General features: G+C 37.3%; 1 protein-coding gene across 4 annotated transcripts in view; it reads left to right on the top strand.

The window, feature by feature from the left end:
- LGI1 (leucine rich glioma inactivated 1) overlaps positions 1 to 10,333 on the top strand; it is a 30,676-nt gene extending 20,343 nt beyond the window's left edge. For all 4 annotated transcript variants that reach the window (XM_034062230.1, XM_034062231.1, XM_031044657.2 and 1 more), the window contains 6 exons: positions 2,597 to 2,668; positions 2,772 to 2,843; positions 7,024 to 7,095; positions 8,328 to 8,497; positions 8,910 to 9,074; positions 9,159 to 10,333. In XM_034062230.1, coding sequence (XP_033918121.1) covers positions 2,597 to 2,668; positions 2,772 to 2,843; positions 7,024 to 7,095; positions 8,328 to 8,497; positions 8,910 to 9,074; positions 9,159 to 9,976 — 1,369 coding nt within the window. In that variant the 3' untranslated portion in view covers positions 9,977 to 10,333. The remainder of the gene's footprint in view (positions 1 to 2,596; positions 2,669 to 2,771; positions 2,844 to 7,023; positions 7,096 to 8,327; positions 8,498 to 8,909; positions 9,075 to 9,158) is intronic.
- Positions 10,334 to 21,084: the final 10,751 nt, after the last annotated feature.

Raw genomic sequence — 21,084 nt, 5'->3', positions numbered from 1 at the left:
AAAGGAAGGAAAACTGAAATAGCAGCATTGGTGGAGCTTGTATCAGAAGAGAGTGAGTAGGACATCATCTCTCTTGGCTACGATATGCCACCTACACTTAACGATCCCGCTGCCAGGGAGGCAGAATTGGGTAGGGTGGAGTAGGACAGACACAGTCATCTTATTTTGAGTTATTATAGTGCCTGGCTTAGTGGGGTCTGGCAACAGTTTATGGCATTTTTGGTAATGGTGATAATTTGCACGGTCTGCCATACACTGAAATGCGTGTTCCAAGCTGCTGTTAATAAATGCTGCAACAAAAGCTCTGACCTCAGAAAAGCTGTTTTTGTTCCATTATGGTCTTCAATGAGTGATCTGTTTTCCAGATATATTTCTAACATGGTAGCTGAGCTGTTTGCCATCTTTGGGAAGTCAGACTGCTGATCTGAGGCAAACAACTCCTTAAACACAGACCAAAGGAGGCAGGATTGTATCTGTGGGGTCAATACTCTGGTTTGTACATGAGAAAGGAAAATTTCCACATTTGGCAGAAGATAGTAAGGGAAATAAGAATATGGAAAATTCAGATTAATTAGAAATTACACTAAGTTTTAGCTTTGCATTATTATAGCTGTATCAGTAGATTTAATTTAGCCAAAAGCAAGATTGAGCAGCCTATATTTCTATGTAATAGTCTCCAGCATTACATTTTTACATCCCAAATGTAAGCTGGTATCTCCAGTATGACAGTCACACATTTCTGAGTGTGAAATATATCTGCTGCTATTATTATTTACTACTATTTTTACTGTAGTAGTGGCAATGGTCTCTGAAAAAATCATGGTCTCGTGCTAAACACTACGTGTAAGTCCCAGGCCAGGAGAGCTTCTTGAATAGTGTGGATGGTATGCTCTGTGCTCTTCATGTGACAACAAAAATACAAAGGACCTACAAGTGCCAGCAGGAGTGTTCTCTAAATGTAGAGAAAATATCCCTGCTCTCATCTCCAGCACTCGTAACTGTGTACAGCAACGTTCTGAGGGTGCTTTTATAAACTGATGACATGAAAGCCCACAGAAAGAAAGGAGGTAGTCATGGCACCTGCTAGCAATGGACAGTTCCTGCTAAGTAGTATAGTCCCTAGGTACAGTGCAGTTATCTTCAGCCTCTATATCAAAAATAGCTAGCTGGTGGATCATGCAAATCTAGCATCTGAGGTCAGTGACCCAGGGAAAAGCCACTTTGTGCACCACATATGTGTGATACAGACATTGGGGTGAGGCATGAGATGGGAGGCAAATGAGATCACCAAGTGCAAGACCTATTCTATAAGCCTGGCAATCTCTAAAATAGCTATACTATTTAAAGAGATACCACTGTGTTCTTTAGGACGGTAGAGTGCAGAAAAGGAAAAAATTATCCAGTGAAATCACATCAGAAAAGTAAAATTAGTTACAGGCAGCAGATTTACTAAATTGGTCTTCTGATTCAGAGATTTTACAAAAATACTTATTTTCTTGAAGGAAGAAAAGTATTTATTGTTTCTAACAAAAAGGAAGATTTTCCTGCTTATATTTTTCACACATATAAAATTACATATTTAAAATGGAAAAAGCACAGTCTGCAATAGCTAAGTGAGAAAACAAATCATCTGCAATTTATTTTTAATGCAAATTTCAAAATAAGAGATGAACTGTGTTATTAATTGTATTAATTCATACTTGCAAATCTTGCATTTCTCAATGCCTAAAGATGTCACAGGGTAAATTTATTTATCCACCAGGTCTAACTGAATAAAATATAGTATTCCACTGGGCAAAGTTCATTGTACTCGACAATGCTCAAGATATTAAGGGTGTGGCAGTCCAGAGCTGAATTAAAATGGGCAAATGCAAACATGGTTGATAAGCGTAAATAAAGCTGTAAAAAATCAGTGTTGGTCCACTTTTAATGCTTACAAAATTACATAAAATTAAATGTGTTGCTGCTATTTTTATTGCTAGATGAGTGAAAAATACATGCACGCACTAAGAACTATCTCCAGCTGGTATAATGTGGTCTTAAAAATAGTTCTGATTTGAATACTGATTAAATTAAGAGATTTTCCATTTGTTTCTCAGTAACTTTTTAGTACCCTCAGGTCAAATATGCTCACAAGTTCAACTCAGAAGTTAAGAGATTTTCCTGCCTGTCAGTGATGCTAATTCAACCTGATGTCTGGCTAACCAGCTGGATACATTCCCTATGTTGTCATCAAAAATAAGTGTTCTTCAAGACAATTTAGACCTCTGTAGTACTTGAACATTTCATTGTCAACCAAGTATGTCTCCAGTGGCACTTGTACAATCCCATTGTTTTACTGGCTTGATAAACCCACGTTTGCATCCCACAGAAGTCAATGGAATTTTATCAGATTGCTCCAGCAGGCAAAGCAACAAGTTGCTAGGCCCTTCCCTTTGACCCAAACTATGGGGCAATATATAAGCCATCCAGTCTCGTAGTGCTTGCACAGACAAAACCATGAAACCAGGCAGTAGAAATCTGGCCTACCATGGCTTGCTGAACTCTAAAGATGCTAATAACCTAATGGTCTTTTGTTTTGCATCTCTTTATGCAGGTTGTTTACATCCAACACTTTTGATGTTATTAGTGATGATGCTTTCATGGGCCTTCCTCATCTAGAATATTTGTGAGTGGACAAAAGTATATTTCCTGGTATTATTGAATACAGGGGGTGGGATTCCAAGTTCCAGGCATTGCTTTGACCAGAATGACTTTACGACCCGTTACAGGTTCATAGAGAACAACAGCATTAAGTCAATTTCAAGAAATACTTTCAGAGGACTGAAATCTTTAATTCACCTGTAAGTAAAGTGGTTGAATATATTACTTGGTATTTTTAATATAGTAACTGAACCACTGTGTTGTTGAATTTCACATTTGGATATATAGCTATTTACGTTTGTTTAAGCAGTAATAATAGTCATTTAATTAGAATGTTAACCTTTGTGTTTCCACCAAAGACTCCCAAATTTGTGATATGTGTAGAAGGTCAGGACCCAAAGAGCTTCCAGGAAGTACATTTGGCAGTAGCTCCCTGACTTTCTCTGCTCAGAGCACTGGGGATTTCTACCTGAGTATGTAGGAGCAGGTAGAAAGCAGAAGGCATCAGGGCTTGGCATTGATGGAGTCCCAGTCTGGAACTTGGAGAGGAGGAAGGTTGGAGCTGTGTTCAGCACTGAGGTGCCACAGTGGTGAGATGCTTAAGGATGGACATGTGTCTCTTCCAAGGTACCCAAGTCTGGCATGAATCCAAGAGAATATGACAGTCATTCCTGGGGACAGGCCATCAATGTCTGTACCCGTGTCCACTTCAGCCACTAAGTGTTTCCAGCAGAATCTGACCAAATAAAATTTGAAATTTCCCACCCTTTTAAATAGAAGGATTGCAGTAAGATGCATTTATTACAACTTACTGGTACACTTCTTCCACTTAAGTGTGTGGCATAGCAGCTTTTAGACTCCAGCAGGATTGGCTTCAAAGCCCTGCTCTGCATTCTGTCCTCTCCTGCACATGAAGAAGAGCATCTCATGGTCAGGATCTGTCATGCACTGACACAAGGAACTTCTTAATGTTCTTCATGTTGCTTCTCAGCCCTTCAGCTATCCTAGAAACACACCTAACCCTTGCCCTCTGATATGCCCTTGTTGCATTAGCCAAGAGGGGAAATTAGTCAAAAGCACTCTGGATGCTAATGTGGCTGTTCAGAGCAGTGCTTCCCATGCTCACACCAGTGAAAGCACTTCTCACGCTGTGCTCAGCAGGTGAAACTGCACACTGTCAACAAATACCTGTAACATTCCACTGCAAACACAGGAGTAGCATATTCATGCTCTGAGCTAGCAAGACAGTTTTTAGACAGGCTTCTGCTCTTATTTCACATTCAGTTTATCTTTGAGCAATAATTTTATTTTAGCAAGCAATACATTTATTGAAAATACAATATGTACTGTAAGAAAACAAAAAATTACAAAAATACTGTAAAAAAAAGGAGGCTGAAACCTCTAGGGTATGCCTGACATGGGTTTGTACCCAGCTCTGAGCATTTGAATTCTGAAGCATATATCTTGGGATGTGTGTCAGAGGCAGGGGAGTGGATTCTGACCTTTTGGCCTTAACCCAATAACCTCCAAGAGCGTTTTGAAACGGGGTCATTTAACTTTTCCTTTCATATATTTTGACACAGGAGAGAAAGCAAATGTTCCATTTTAAATAGTTAATGCATAAATATAATAGTTGAATTGTAGTTCGCCACATCCTTCACTACATAGTAAATGTACCATAAACCACTTTACTCTTCCCTTTTTAGTCAGAACAGACAAGGCTCAGAGCTGTGAGCCCAAGCCTACTATGACTACATGTGCAGATAAAGTTACTTATAGAATGCCTCTGTGTCTGAAGAAGAGCAAAGATAGAGGAGGGGGAAAAAGGTATATAAACAGGCTGGGCATATCCTGTAAAAATCCGTATTAGAGGTATAGGCATACTTACAGTACTATTAAAAAAAGGCAGATAATTGGATAAAGATGGTAACTGGGACCCTATCTTCAAAATATTTATGCACATGAATAGCTTTATATTCACAAATGGGTCCAGTACATTATTTATCATATTCATTTATTTATTTAGTAGCTGTTGCTGCCAGGGAGCAAATTGCTTTCCTAACACAGAGAAAGGCACAGTTTCTTTTATACAGAGCAAACATTCCAAGAGTAACATCTTGTCTTGCCTATTATATTGGATTCTGGGGATGCTTCAGCAGTTTCATAAGACAAAACATGCAAAAGCTAGAACCACAAGTGAGGAGCCACTGGAGTTTGCATGTGGTTGCATGCATGTTTTTGGGACATAGATTTGTGCATCATGCTGCTGTTGCGCATGGAGTGCTATTCATGAAGACAATGAGAAATCTGCAGAAAATAACTGCAAAGGCAGGTCCATTAACCACAGAATGTGACTAGTTTAATCTGCTTGCAGAACCACTCCCCACCCTTTGGGGGAAATTGCAGATACACATTAAGAATAATCACTTGGCACCCTGAGGCATTTCTCATTTGAGAAACTCCGGAGAGTACTTGTGTACATAAAATACATCAAAAAGAACCACAGTAAATAAGCATACAAATGAGTTCCATGAAGTTAGAGGAGATGAACTTTGTTCTATTTATTCTGTTAACTTCCTTTTCGCAACGTAACTTTTGCAATGCAATAAGCTATCCAAACATTTGTATTTCTATAACGCAATTAATTTTGATAATTACAGCATGCCCTTACTGTAAAACAGAGCCATCTAATATTTATCATTATGCAACACAATTCAGTTTCTGCTCGGAGTATATTAAAGAACAGAAAAAATAAAGAAAAAGCTTATTTCTTTTACTAATTTACTCATTTAACGTCAAAATCTTAGCATTGGACAGTAATTTCTATGCACAATATGTAATTTTGATTGCACTTCTTTCAGAACTGCAGCCATAAGTTTAACTGCATGTTTGATTCAACCTTTACTCTCTTATTATAAGCCAAATACCACATACAGCACCATCTACACAAGCCAGTGTTTCGTAATATATAAGCATGCTTTTTAACAGTGGAATATAAAATGAATAATTTTCATCCAAAAATCGGCAAATGCACAAACCTTGTGTAAATTTTTCTGTCAGTCACATTCCCATGGCAGTGGTGAACTGCTGCTACTTCCAAGTCTATAATCTCTTTCAGTTTGCTGTATGATAATATATAAATAATATATAGGGCAGTAAACCTGCCTCAGCTTGCACATCTGCTTGGCTTTTTCCCTATGAGTTACCTGACTTTTAAAGAATTGCTCCTGAGTGTAAAATTAAGCATAAGTGAAGCACATGATATGTACACCAAACAGTGTTACAATCAGATGTACTTTGAAAGTAGTGAAGTCAGAATGGACTAATGGCATCATCCCATATTTACCATTCCTGATAAGACAAACAATTTTAAATAAGGCAGCAGACCTAGTATATGTGGGCCTGTTCTAGAAATGAAGTATATGCCTAAGTGGCTTTGCATGGTGAGAGAAATTGTAGTTAATAAATAACTTTTATGTTTACAAGCGACAACAGAAGAGGTTCTTAAGCCTTACTAGCTACAGATTCTAACTGGAATCTTAAACTAGAATGATTTCTATTTTCATTTCTTCTTGTAAGTAATAAATAATACTGTTAATCAAAAGAGGCCTCAGCTATAACCTACGTTACTCTTTTCCTGTCATGTCCCTAGTGACATCTTGGAGAACTCAGACCTTTAGTGGACTCACAGAGACGTGTCTGGGTGAAGTGTAATATATTGCTTGTTCAAAGCCTGTTCACATTTTCTCATCACTTTTAGTAGCTAGAATACTCACTGAATTTAGGCAAGGTTTCCCAACATTAAAAACTGCGAATTAACAACAGGTTTTTGCTGGTCTCATACACGCATACTCACACACACACATGCACATTCCAGGAAAGAAATGAATGCCGATCAGCAATTTCTTGTCTATTAATGCATATTTCCAAAACCGATGAGCTAAACCTAAGTCCACTGAATGAAACATAGTATTAAGATTTCCCTTCCAGAAGAGACACAAGAAAGTGGGGAAATTGCAGTAACATGAACACCATGTATTGGTATCTCATAAGGAAAACATCAGTAGATCCAATAATGACTAATTGTTTTAAAACAATGGTGTTGGCAAAACACCAGAGGTGATTGCACCTTTTACCCTGCTAAGTGAAGTTATTGTAAATGCTGCAAGGCTGCTGGATAGTGAGAACACAAAAGGAGGTATGGCATTTTAGTGGGAGAAAAAGTCACAAAGTAAATGAGCTGTTCTTAAAAGCAATCTTTTAAAACTAAGTGCTGGAGAATACCAGGGTACTTTACCTTAAGAAAGAAACCCTACTACACCTTGCAAAAATGTGTAATTTAATGAATTAGCACTGATACTGAAATATCTTCTTTTACAGGAGTCTCGCAAATAATAACCTCCAGTCGCTTCCAAAAGACATATTCAAAGGCTTGGATTCTTTAACAAATGTGTAAGAAAGCAATTAACTAATCTATTAATTATACTAAAAATATAATGAGATTCTTTTAGAGGACATTCTGAGTAACCATTCAAACTGACAGCCACTAATGGTATCCACTGGGTAGACTTCCCAATATGGGTAGGCTTGGGTTTTGTCTACTGTTGTTGATAATTTGCTTTAGTTTTGAGCATTCCACCAGTTATGAAGATAAGTAATACTGTTAGTAGTTGTGAAAGAGAGCTGCGTGCTTATTTAGACTTAGTGAATAAGAAAGAAGTATCCTTAGGGATGCATGAGAGAGCATGGCATGGGGGGAAGGTGGAAGGTATTTAATGGAGTAACATTTCGATGCACAAGCAATTTCTGGGAAGGCAATCTTTTATCATGAATGCATGTGTCTTAGTAAGTACCATCCCATACTAAACTGAATTGCAATCAAACCAAAACACAAAGTTTTAAAAATATATAATTTAAATACCAGCAAAAATACAAAATATGAACAGATAAATCCATAGCTGCTTCACTGAAATATGTTCTGTTTACAACACACAAATTCTGGTTCACCTGATGTGGGATAATGAGCACAGAACGTCCTTTGCCTGCTCCCTGTGTTAACAAGGTAGGCTGAATTTACAGTGTAGACCTGCAGTAGTAAGATGTGGAGATGGTCAATGTTACCTGATAGCATTATTTGGCAAGACTGATCATGGCCAGGTGGTTGCACAGTCTGGTCCTGGCACTTGCTCATTCCTGTACATACAATCTGAAATATGACTGAGGACAGCTGTAAGTCTTGAACAGAACACCTTTGCTTGTGTCTCCTGAAGCTCTAAATGAGTGTATCTAAAGGATATAGCAAATACTGCCTGGCTGACTGTCGAGTTACATTAATTCCAACTTTGTTATCTAGAATGATCTTACTGAGAAAGGGTAATCCAAAAGAAACAACCTCCCAAAATATGGGGCCAACAATTAGGTTAGCCTTTGTGTACCTGTAAACTTGGAGACATCAACAAAAATTTCCTGCTGATCAAGTTAAGTTCTTTGTGATAACCTGAATACAATTAAGTCTGTGTGGGTTCTGGCATGTAGATTTAACTATGGGTCTGGACAAATTAAGTCAGGAAGGCAACAACTGAGAATAAGCAAGAGGGCACATATTTAACAAGAGCTTAGTTTATTGATGTCCAACAAGGAGGAATACATCAGCTAAGTACTTATTTTCAATGCATTTATTGTAGAGATCTTAGAGGCAATGCATTTAATTGTGACTGCAAACTGAAATGGTTAGTGGAATGGCTGGGCAGTACCAATGCAACAGTTGAAGACATTTACTGTGAAAGTCCACCAGAATATAAGAAGCGCAAAATCAATAGCCTCTCTCCAAAAGAATTTGATTGCATTATTACAGGTAATGTGCTTCAAATTATTTAATCTTGTTAAATTAAAGTCAAAGCTATATTTTTTTTATACTAAGGTCCATTTTTGCAGGAAGTCTGCATAATGGATGGAACTTCCACTAAAATCAATATGAACTCTGTGCAGGTATAAGTCTGACTTGCAAATCACTTGGGAGTGGGGTCTTATATTGCAGGTTCTACTCAGACTTTAATATGCTATATAAAGATTTGGAGAACTGGGATATAAACCAGCACCTCTTTGAGAAATACCTGAAAACAAACTGCAGCGCTCCTTTATCAACAGGAAAATCAAACTAGTGATGAAATATTGTAATTTGTAATAAAATGGTATCTGCTAAGCAGATGTTTTTTCAGCACAGTATGGAAACGATCTATAATTATATGTTGTGTGCACTTTTGCAGAATTTGAAGTTTATCAGTCCCTGCCATACCAGTCTCTGTCAGTAGATACCTTCTCATACATGAATGATGAACATGTGGTTATTGCTCAGCCTTTTACTGGAAAATGCATCTTTCTTGAGTGGGACCATGTAGAAGTGATGTTCAGGAATTACGACAACATTACAGGTATGAACACCACTCAACAAATAACATTACAACAGCTGATCCAAGAAGTGATGCTAACCCTGTCTTTTACTTTTCTTTTTACAGGTACTTCAACTGTTGTGTGTAAACCTATAGTTATTGAGAGTCAGCTGTATGTTATTGTCGCACAGCTGTTTGGAGGCTCCCACATATATAAAAGAGATATTTTTGCTAATAAGTTTATAAAAATTCAAGATATTGAAATCCTTAAAATCCGAAAACCTAATGACATTGAAACTTTCAGGATTGCTGAAGACTGGTATTTTGTTGTTGCAGACAGTTCAAAGGCTGGTTTCACCACGGTTTACAAATGGAATGGGAATGGATTTTATTCCCATCAGTCTCTGCATGCCTGGTACAGAGATACTGATGTGGAGTATCTTGAAATATCTGGCAAACCACATTTAATTCTGTCAAGTAGTTCTCAAAGACCTGTAATATATCAGTGGAACAAAGGAACAAATGAATTTGTTAAGCGTTTTGATATCCAAGATATGGAAGATGCATATGCAGTGAAACATTTCAAAGTGAAAGAGGATGTATACATTTGCTTAACAAGATTTATTGGGGACTCTAAAGTAATGAAATGGGGTGGTTCGGCATTTCTGGATTTACAAAGGATGCCATCCCGAGGGTCAATGGTATTCCAACCGCTTCAGATAAGTAATTATCAATATGCCATTCTTGGAAGTGATTATTCTTTCACTCAAGTCTATTATTGGGATGCTGAAAAGGCAAAATTTGTGAAGTTTCAAGAATTAAACGTACAGGCACCAAGATCTTTCATACATGTCTCCATCGATAAACGAGATTTTCTCTTTGCTTCAAGTTTTAAGGGAACTACATTGATTTATAAACATGTCATAGTTGACTTAAGCGCATGACACTCATAATTCTGAGATTACATCAGACTTTCTACCATAAGTGGACAAAATGAACTAAATGCATGACGACTCTCTTATCTTACTTCCAAATGAATGCCTTTAAAAGTTGCGATTGCTAGAACCAAGTATTACTAGTATCTTCATCTCTAATTGTCAAGTCTAGTGGTGTTGGAAGTTGCATTTTTTAACAAAAAGAAATTTAATTAACTGTTCTTTGCATCCACAATATGTAAATATGTGTGCAACTGCATCTGTTGCTATAAAAAATATTAAGATGTAATTTTCCATTTATTTATTCACCTGTTTGAAACAACTGCCAAATAAAATGTTTACATTTTGTGTCTTTCACATTCCAAATATTATTTGCAGGTGATACCTTTTACTTGTGTATATAATATACACATATAAAATAAACCCAAGAAGGCATATTGCCCAACGCAGTATTGTGTTGCATGGAAGACGCACAATATTGAAGATCAGGTGGGTGTTACATATACCAAGAAGTTCTTGATAAAAATGCAGCATTGAACTCCAATCCTATAATTATCGCATGGACATATCCTTGCATTTATCTGAAGCTTCACTCATTTTAACACAGCTCCACACAGAAATAAGTGTTCATTGATATAGATCTGTTTGTAGGAAGGAGGGTTCAGTTATATAGATCCAGTTGTAGGCTAGGGCTTTGTACTGTCTATAGCTGGAAGTACCTGTTCTTCTAAAAATATACAAAGAAAGCAACAGGATAAAAGATGATGTAAAAATTTGTCTTTTTCTACCTCATGCTGAAGTGGCACAGATCAAATCTCTGGTATAACACTGGGGCTGTTACTGTGCTGAGAGCTGGAAGCACAGCTTATTTTTAAGCTAGTATCATTTCTGTATCTGAACTGTCACACATCACTTGCATGAATTCTGTGTGTTCCTGTCAAGTCTTTCCACTGTAATTGTAATTACTTCATCTTCAATGAATTTATTCATTATTCTGAATGAAGCTAATGAATGTGAAGTAATTTTTTTCCACTACCCTGCAATGAAGTTTAGCAACAGATACTGCTGAAATTCAGGGAACTTTGAACGTGGCAGGACAAATTCAGTTGGTGTAACATATGCAACTCCAGGAAAGCTACCTATATCTGCTAAATTATGCCAAGTCTCAATTTGGCATGAAAATCTATTACAAACTCAAATAGACTTTTGTTTACATACATCTAGTACATCACTTGTGAGAAATGTACACTGCTGATGAAGCTTGTTTGGTGGTGCTCAGGAAGAGAGCTCAAGTTGATTTTAGACACCTTTGCACTTTGCTTGAAGTTATGAAGCCTTGTGATTCAGTGCCATCTTTCAAATATGCACGTGAACACTGGGTGTGTTTATATCCATTTCTAACATTTCTAACATTCACAGACATTCATTGGCAAATAAGACTTAGCATTCTGTGCATGTCAGCTAACCACACAAGCTGATTCTGCAAGCTGGCTGATCTCTGTACCCACAGAGACCCTTGTCAGAACATTATGGTGCTACTGAGAGCACATGCAGCAAATAAACCTGCAGCAAATGAGAAGACATATCATGTGTTTTTTAAGAAGCCACTCCTAAACAGTATGTTTTTGTAATATAGAATAGAGTTCTTTTATATTAAATGTTACTTGAAAAGAAAAAAGTCCCATGTGGACAATACTACTTAAATAGGTTTATTTTTATGATAACCATTTTATCCATAGCTGCTTATGCTCTGGTCAGCAAGTGGCTTAATAACTACCTATTCCATAAGTAGGAATCAAACATAGTCATAGAATCGTAAGTAGTCACAGTGTGACTAGACAGATTTTCATAGTTGAAACTTCCACATTTTTTCTTAATAAATATATTTCCCAAAATCATCCTTATAGAACATCACTTGCTAGACAGGTTTCCTTTATAAATTTTTAGCTTTTATATGAGCATGATTTCAAATACCAGACGAACACAAATATTCTTTTTTATTATTTCTCAATGTTTCCTGCACATCTGTGATTGCCAATTCACTTTGTCCATTTCATCTTCGTCCACCTTGCATGGCAAAGGAGTAAAACAGAAAGTCAGGAACCAACCTCCAATGTACCAGCAAATCATGAAGTGTTTTCTACTTAATCTTGTCTTTTGTTTTGGTCTTTTACTTAAGGTCCTATTGAATTATGTGCGCTGATTTTGATCTGATTTCTCCCATTATACTTGCCTACATGCACTCGCTATCAAATTATGTAGATAATAGCTATGTATCCTTCTCATTAGAGACATATTATGGACATCTGGCTGAATTTAAGTGGAATTGGATAACCTTGCTAATCTTGCTACCAATATTATTTACAAATGCTATACCCCAATGTATTTCCTCACAACTGTACCTTGAGAAGGTTATGTTTCATGGAATTATATTTCAGAGCCAGCCAGCTACACACCCTATGCTATAATAGTGCTATGACTGTTTTCCTGAGTTAACTTATTCTGAAATAATACAACAGAATCATGGGAACTCATTCCTGGGTTTAAAGGAAGAGTTTAAAAGCCTGCAAGGGTGTGAGTCACTAGAATTTTACATTCATTATACCTATAAAACTAGCCAAGGTACAGTGGAGGCTGGTAAGCGATAAATCTGCTGGGTTAATCTGCTGAAGTACACAACTGTTACCAGTTTGGGTATTCCTTCAGGAAATTTTACCTGTAGCTAAGGACTAATGATTTGGGAAGTTCTTAATGCCTATGTCATTTCTGGAAGGTCAGGTAATCACTATAAAATGCTCAATCTAAATCTGTTCTCTTTTGAAAATCCCCTTCTCTATCCAGTTTATGTCAGGTGGAGATTCACAGGGAGTAGGGCCAGTCTGTTCTTGTGCAAGCATAGCATTTCATTGCACCACATAAGGAATTGGGGTATTTTTAGAACAGAACTCATAATCCTTAATGTGGAAGACTGTAAAGGCTCATTAGGTGGCTCCCTGTGCTGTTTCTTCTTAATTTCAGAGACTGTGCATTTTAACAGCTCCTCTGAGCATAATGCCATATTGTGCCCTGGTTCTCTGCTCACTATTCCTTCTGGTATCAGTGGAAGTCCCAGACAAAAACTAAAATAGAACCTTTTCTCATATATACATTGATACTTTTGTTACACATTGTTTAAAAAAATCCATTTCTTTCATCAAGTCTCTGTTACTTGTGGCTGACTGGTTGTCTTCTGTGGTTGTGGATTTTCTAAACTCCCTAATGACTGACAGATTATGTAAAAGTACTGAAAGTATTATAGAAGACAGTATTGCAGGTCGTTAATGGATGCTGCTGATCCCTGATGCTGATTAGTGATGCTGATTAGTCATGTTAATATCTAAGCAGAAAAAGCTGTTAATGGAATTACATTGTATTCTTATGACTACTTCATTATATTTTTAATGGACCACAAATACAAAAGAACATACACTTCTCTACTCTAGAATGGATACATAATGTGCATTCAGAATACCTGATATTACACCTTGCGTAGCTTTTTTTTTTACTTTGTTGTAATGTCTAGGACTTGCAGGTTATTGTTTCTACTTATTTTCCATTGATAAAATATTACAAAAGACACTCTACCCACTAAGAAGAAAATTCAGTAAGGAAAAATCTTGTTCTGTAAGATAACAAACCAAACAGAAATAGGGACAAACCATATTATTTTAGAATATGGAGTTGTGTTTTAATTATAACTTCTCTTAATTCTCTTACAGTTATTTTTTTTAACTTTATTTGAAGGGGTAATAGTGGCTATTCAAAATACACTTGAGGATGGGAAACAATTATTAGAATAGTTGTTAATATGTGTGATATGCTTTGATACTTTCTAGTGGGAAGCTAAATGTCTAACAGCTGTATTTATATGAGCATTACTATATATTGTGCTAGTATTCAGTGGAAAATAAAGAGTATTTAAACCATAGAAGTAACAAACAGTCCTCAGACTGTTGATGAACACTACTGATAATAGCACCAAGAGAAAGTGGGGAAGTCAGCATGCCCAAATGTTACAACTAAGGACAGAATAAGACCACAGCAAGTCTCAAGAGTCAAGGACTCTTCCCTTTCAAGGAGATATTTTTTGTGGTGACACAAATAGGGCAGTAAATAGGTTACTGCCCACTGAAAGGGCCAGGGCCCTGCCAGGGCAGGAAAGAAGTTGAGCCAGGTTCAGCAGATGGAAAATGCAAACCTGAACATTCAATTCACTCGGCTGTTAATGCCTCCCCCACTGTCTAGCAGGTTTTCTCTCCAATTTATTAATAAGGATTGCAACCGCAGCTACCTTTCATAGGCCTGCAAGCATTCTCCTCTCATACTTGGTGATCTGGAGACCTGAGTGTGGTAGTAAAACTGTGATTTAGGCTCCTATTGATTAGAATGGCTAAAGATGTTTTTGTGGTCAGGAGCTAACCGATAAATGTTGAGGTCTTGGGGAGTTCAATTCTTCAAGACCAAGCTGTGGTACACTGCCTGACTTATTGCTAACAGCAACTTTTCTTCATTACTGATGACTCTGAATTCTAATGCCTGGTGTTACAGGCATGTCTCTGTTTATAGTTCACTTAAACAAAGTGCTCAGAGGCCAACCTAACCCTATTCCTATTCAGGAATTTTCCTGAAATGAACTATAGCTACAAAGACCTCCAGTGTGCTATACAGAAGTGGTGTTGTATTTCTGCTTTGAGACTTTGAATTTTTCCAATTAGTTATGCTAGTATAATACTTCTGTCTTCAAATTTGTTACAGTAGAAAGCAATTTGCCTCCAAATATGCTTATTTATATTCATATAATTGTTTATTTATTCTCCGAATAAAGTGGATGATGGCAATAATTATGTTACTGTTCCCAATCTCCTATTCATCAAATCAATTTTTGAATTCTCAAAAGTTGTTTTCAGCTCAGTCTTACTTTATCCTTCTGACTGAATTATTTCAATTGAAAAAGGACTTTCTGACCCGTTCTCACTTCCTGTTCGAAGGCCTGGATAGCGACAGCAGTCTGTTAGCAAGTTGTCAACCTGCCCAGATGGTGAATATCCAAGAATGCTGAAAGAGCTTCAGAATAAACAGGCTGATCTGCTAAGAATACGCAGTCCTTCATTAGAAATCATTTATGTGCAAAAGAACTGGAAGTAATGAATATCATGTCTATTTTTATAAAAACCTCATGGGATAATCAGTGGAGTTTCAGGCCAGTGAGATCCAGATTTATATCTGGTTGAATATCTGAAATAATAATCAAAAACTGAAGTGTAAAATTTCAGGAGAAAGTAGGTAACTAAACAAGCAGGACATTAAAAAAAATCAAAATATCATCCATAGGAAAGAAATGCTTACAAGGTTTAAAATTAGCAGTAGAGAAAGGCAACTTGACATTGTTGTGAACAACTCAGCAAGACACTGATCACAATATATAGCTACAGGAAAAAGCAAATAATGTTACAACATGGACAGGACAGTAAGGAGAATACAACACTACATGTTGTGGCAAACCAGTGCTATTGCTTTAGCTGAGATACTGTATGCACTGCTAATGTAGTCATCTTAAAAAACACTGTAGAATGATTAAGTACTCAGATAAATGTGGAAAAAACTCATTGAAAGTGTGGAGAAGATGACACCTGACTTTAGCAACCACCAAGCTATAAACAAAAATATTTCCCCCATCTGCCCCATTAAACTGTAGCATTCATTACAATAAGCAGCCACTGAGAAAAAGAACATGGCATTCAGAAAGAGTCAAGCATGGACAAATTCCATTAAAACTGTATTTATCTTATTTTTAGTGCTCAGAATGCTTTTTAATTATTAGAGAAGAGGAAGTTCCTTGCACTTCTCTCAGAAGCATCTGGCTGTAGCCATTTTGGACAAGAGAACAGCTAAGCAGCTGGATAGCGAATGTGCTCCAGTGTGGCATTTCCTATTTTCAGTCCTTGAGACACATTGCTCAGAAATTAACTCAACTTTGTTGCTGCAATGCACAAAACCAAATACATAAGATGTACATATGAATTAGCTGTTCAGAAGCATTTCCAATACTGAGAACATGAACACTGAATAAATCTAGAAGATACCAGCAACATATATTTTGAGGATGTCAACAATTAGAAAATTTTGGCAAACTATTTGCAAGTGCTTGAAAATGTAATTGCACAACTTTGGCTGGCTTTAGCTATGTACATCCTGATAGACACAGAGTCCTATGGGAAGAACAGAAGTCAGCCTTTTTATAAGCTTCTTGTTAAGAGTTGAATATTAGAGCTGCAGAAATACTAGTTGCAAAGTACCTTGTGATTAACCGGGTAATAGTATTGTCATGTAAGGGAATAATTTTAACACACAAGAACAGATCATCAGTTTTAGGAAGGAAGGAAGGAAGGAGGAAAGAAAAAAGAAGGAAGGAAGGAAGGAAGGACGGAAGGAAGGAAGGAAGGAAGGAAGGAAGGAAGGAAGGAAGGAAGGAAGGAAGGAAGGAAGGAAGGAAGGAAGGAAGGAAGGAAGGAAGGAAGGAAGGAAAGGAAGGAAGGAAGGAAGGAAGGAAGGAAGGAAGGAAGGAAGGAAGGAAGGAAGGAAGGAAGGAAGGAAGGAAGGAAGGAAGGAGGACATTCCCATTCAGGAGGACATTCCCATTCAGGAAAAATACCAGTATATATGTATTGCTTCAGAGTGCAAAACAAAGGAAGAAAAAGGACAAAGCTGGAACAGAAACAATAGCTTGTGGTCAGGAAATCTGTTTGGTTTAGGAAAGTTTAATTGCACCTGTGAACATCCAAATTTTCTGATATATAGAACATTACTGAAAAGAGAACATCCTTTTAATGTTTACATTTGAAAACATTAGCTACCTGGATTATAAACTGCAAACGCCAATAAAAGTTCACTGCTTTTAAATAACCCATATGTGCTGCATTAGTCCAGTCTTAAACCCTATCTCTAACTTCTCCTTGGCATTATTTAAGATAACAGTAACCCCTTCAAACTAAACACACTTCGAGGCTGAGACCAAGCAAAATTATCTGGTACAGCAGCCACTAGGAAAGCTCTGCCTTTCTATACAGGGTTCTGGAGTACCTCAACTACAACAGCAGTACAATAATCATATTTAATTATCTTGAACCAAATAGGAAATGAATGTTTCAGAATTACAACTCATTTCAAAATTTCTGTAAGTTATTTTGAGAGCACTGACATTATCAAGAGATTTAAGAGTAAGACAAAAGGAAGCTAATTTCAACTGCATCTCAAAAAATCCTACTACTGCAGTAGTTGTGACTTGTCTAAAAGTACACATAAATGCAACTAGGTTAAATTGCAAAATAACCAGTTCATTCAATGACATGAACTGTAAAGTGTACCTGGCGAGACTAGCACAAATAAACTATGCTACGCTTACATCATTGTATACAACCAGAGCTCTCTTGAGCAAGTACATTGCAAAGTTCCATTTGCCAGTCTGAGAGTCCCTTGTAACCCTCCCTATGCCTGCACAAGGAGCAGACAGCCCAGAAGCTGCCCTTGGAAGAAGGGAACAAGCTCCATGTGTGCCTCAGGAGTGACAATTTCCTTGAAGTACAGCCATGGACCGGAGATGCTCCTCTGAGAGACAAAGACAACTCAGCAGGGTCTTCAGGACGCCAGCTCTTGTATTTCGGAACATTCCCAGTTTTGCTGGTATTTAGAGAGAGTAATCAGCTTGCTTGTGTCATCAAACCCAAGCTCACTTAACGTCCACTTGCTGGGGTTTCAGGAACAGATTGCAGAGATCAGCACACTCTGCAAAAGCTTGGTCAGCCATTCCTGAGGGGCTGCCACACTGGCACTGTTAGCAGGATCTGAGTTAGCTGCGGTTACAGGGACATAAAAATAACCATTCGAAGTTAGACCAGGGTTCATGTGCTCCAAAGTCCTGCCTACTTGGCCAGAAGCAATGCTTATAAAGAACCAAGAGTATGGGAAGTACAGCACAATGATTTCCCAGGATACCCTCTCAGCCTTCAGCAAGGAAGGAAAATAAACCATGCTTCCTGCCTTAAGGAGGTATTCTTGTGAACAGCAAAATGCCTAGGATTGGTACATTCTGCATGCATGGCAGCAGCAGGGGCTTTTTCTATAATAATGAATGCTGTTCTGCATTGCAGCTCCTGGAGGTAATGAAGGAGCACTGACTTCACTTAAAAAACAATGGAAACAAAAGAGACCTCACCTATATTTTTGACTGACAAATAGAAAGGGCTTTAAAACCTCTGTTGTGAGGTTTTTCTCCCATAACAACAGTTAGGATTGCATTTCAGATTGTTCCCATTTGAACATATAATACAAGTAAATTGAGAGAAGCAAACATTGCACTAGCATGTCAGGACAAGATGAGAGGTGCACAGGCTGAATCATGTTATGAGTTTTATATGTCACATATTTATATAAATACAGAACATAAATATATTTTATATCATGTATCATTCACATCTACAAATTTATATATGTGTGATAGCATCCCAATACACCAATACTGATCCATCACCTGTGACAAGCTAATTTACGCTGCATGTACTTTTTGTTCTGGGGAAAAGCAGAAGCCAAGGAAGAACAATGTCCTTCAAGGAGATGTAGGCATGTAAGGCATGTAAACGACTGCTTAACAATTGATAAGAGTTGCAAGCAACGAAGTTTCCCCCTTCCTGCCCTGCAGAGCAGCCCCAGGCAGACAGCTTATGGAATAGGAAAGGTACTGTTTAAAGTGCCAAGAAATGCAGCTGATAGAAATAATTCCCTTCCATGAAGATAAACTTCCATGACATTCAGTCATTCCTATTGCTGTAAAAAAAGTTAAGGTGACAGTGAAAAAATATAGTTGAACAAATTATCTAACAGCCACAAATGGCATAATAGAACAGAACAAGCAAAACTTATCAGTGGCAACTGTGAGCAATTTCCACTTTCCTGCACTGCTCCTTGGGAGCTTTATCACTCAATGGCACTCAAGCTGTACTTCTACTATCTGATTTCTGTACTGTACTACTTGCCAGGGAAGAAATCTCTGGAAAATCGCCATGAACTTTAAAGTCATATAACTTTTTATTTCTTTTTCTCTTCTCTCCGCAGTTCTGACTGCTATGAAGAAGGAAGAAAACACTTCCCTTGTCTGCTTACTAATTCACTGAGTAATTTAGAAAGTACATGTATTTAATGATTACATTATTTCTATTCAAGCATATTGCAAAATGGCAACTGGCACCTGCTGCCTAGTCCTGTTTTCTCTATCTATAGTTTAGAGCATCTGCCCTTCCCTCTTCCAAGCCCTCTGACTTTGGTAGTTGCATTGAATGAGCTTAGATAGTCATCTCTGCAATAGGTAAGTGGCAATTTGCACTGAATGACAAGTTCCTATGTGATTTCCGAGAACTCCTCCAAGGAAAAGGCAGAAAAAAAATAGTAGTTATCAAAATTGCAAAATACAATTTTTCAAATTATCCAGAAATTGGGATGTATTTGGGAACTAATTTTAAATGAAAAAAAAATGTTGGGAACTGAAAATGTCAAAACAATAGATATTTCCACAAGAAAGCATTTTATTTTGGAAATATCTAAATTTAAGTAACTACCAGGAGGAGAAGCTTACCAGGAGAAGCAACTTCCCAGGGTAATGCATACACAAATGCTAGGATGCTTATTTCTTCTCTTCCATATATCAAATTACATCAATGTTTGGTTGGCTGGGATTTTTTTTGTGGTTTTGTTGTTGTTTTTTTTTCTGTATTCGTTGTTTATTTTCTCTTATTTCTTTTTTGTTCACTGGCACTTCTGTAAGCACTGGATAATCTTACTCTTTCTGAGTAAAGAGGTATTCAAAAGGAACAGAGCTTTGGTTAGTTTATAGCTATTCTCTTAATGTTCTGCATTCCTAGCAATAGTACTGACACATTAGATCAGAAAGTACAGTAAGCAAAAGGGAACACATCAAGGCTGCAAGCTCTTTACTGCTTAAATGGCCTCAGTAAACAACTCAGAAATAGTGAGGACTCAGATACTCTCAAGCAACCAAGTGAAAAAATATGCCTGAGTAAAACACCACCTGCACTTCTTTTACCAGAAAGATTTTTCCAAATTCAGGCTTTCACATTGGTTGCTTTGCCAAGTTTGTATTCAAAACATAGATCCTCCTAAAGAAGTAGAAATAACAGCTCTGCAATATATGTTTTATCAAGCACTGCTAGTTTGAAACATTTTGGAATTCTGTTAAGTATCTTCACTGTGTCACAGTATAAAATAACTATAAACACATATATGGGTATGCATCTGAGATACACATGAGATAGAGGCTAAAACCTCTGTTCGTTGAGATTAACTCATTAAATTTTGCCTTTTTAGCAGAGTACATTTGTTACGTGTTAAAAACAATCAGTAAAACTTCACTACAGTAAAACAGCAAGTGCAGGTCTTTCCTTTGAGTACCAGGGTGAATACCCAAATGCCACCTGCCACTGTGCTTTACAAAACTTACAGTGGCCTGGCCTGGAGAAATTCTTTCATTCATTACCAACGAAAACAGTTCTACCATGGATTTTCCTGTCTTCACGTGAGTTTATGTGGAAAATGATTTTTAACTTACCCTCCCATTAACACTAGCTACAGAGACTCGATTGAATGCTTAGCAAGTGACTGAATGCTTAGCAAGCAGTACAATGAAGCCACCTGAAAATAGAGGCAGTGCTGCATGACCTTTACGTGACCATGTGCTAAGCAGCACATCTTTAATACTGCTTCTATATTCAGTATAGAAGCAGAATTTGAATATTGTTCTGCATATCCATTATCTTTCAGTTCTTTGGAAGTAAAAAAACCCACCAAACTTTCATTCTGAAAACCACAGAAGATTATTGTTACATGTACTCCTTGCTTCTTCCTCAATGTACTTGTCTCAGTACTTTCAGTCTCCTGAAGAGCAACTGGTAATAGTGCAATCTGAAAAATACTGTTGAAAAGAGGCCCAGGATCTCTCCATTATATTAAATGTAATTGCAGGATTCTCTGTTGTTACAATGTTCATGCCTATCCCCTATTACTACAATACT

Source organism: Melopsittacus undulatus, chromosome 4 (assembly GCF_012275295.1).
Source record: "Melopsittacus undulatus isolate bMelUnd1 chromosome 4, bMelUnd1.mat.Z, whole genome shotgun sequence".
NCBI lineage: Eukaryota > Metazoa > Chordata > Aves > Psittaciformes > Psittaculidae > Melopsittacus > Melopsittacus undulatus.
Note: the sequence above shows the minus strand (reverse complement) of the source record. Positions and strands in the feature narration are given on the sequence as shown.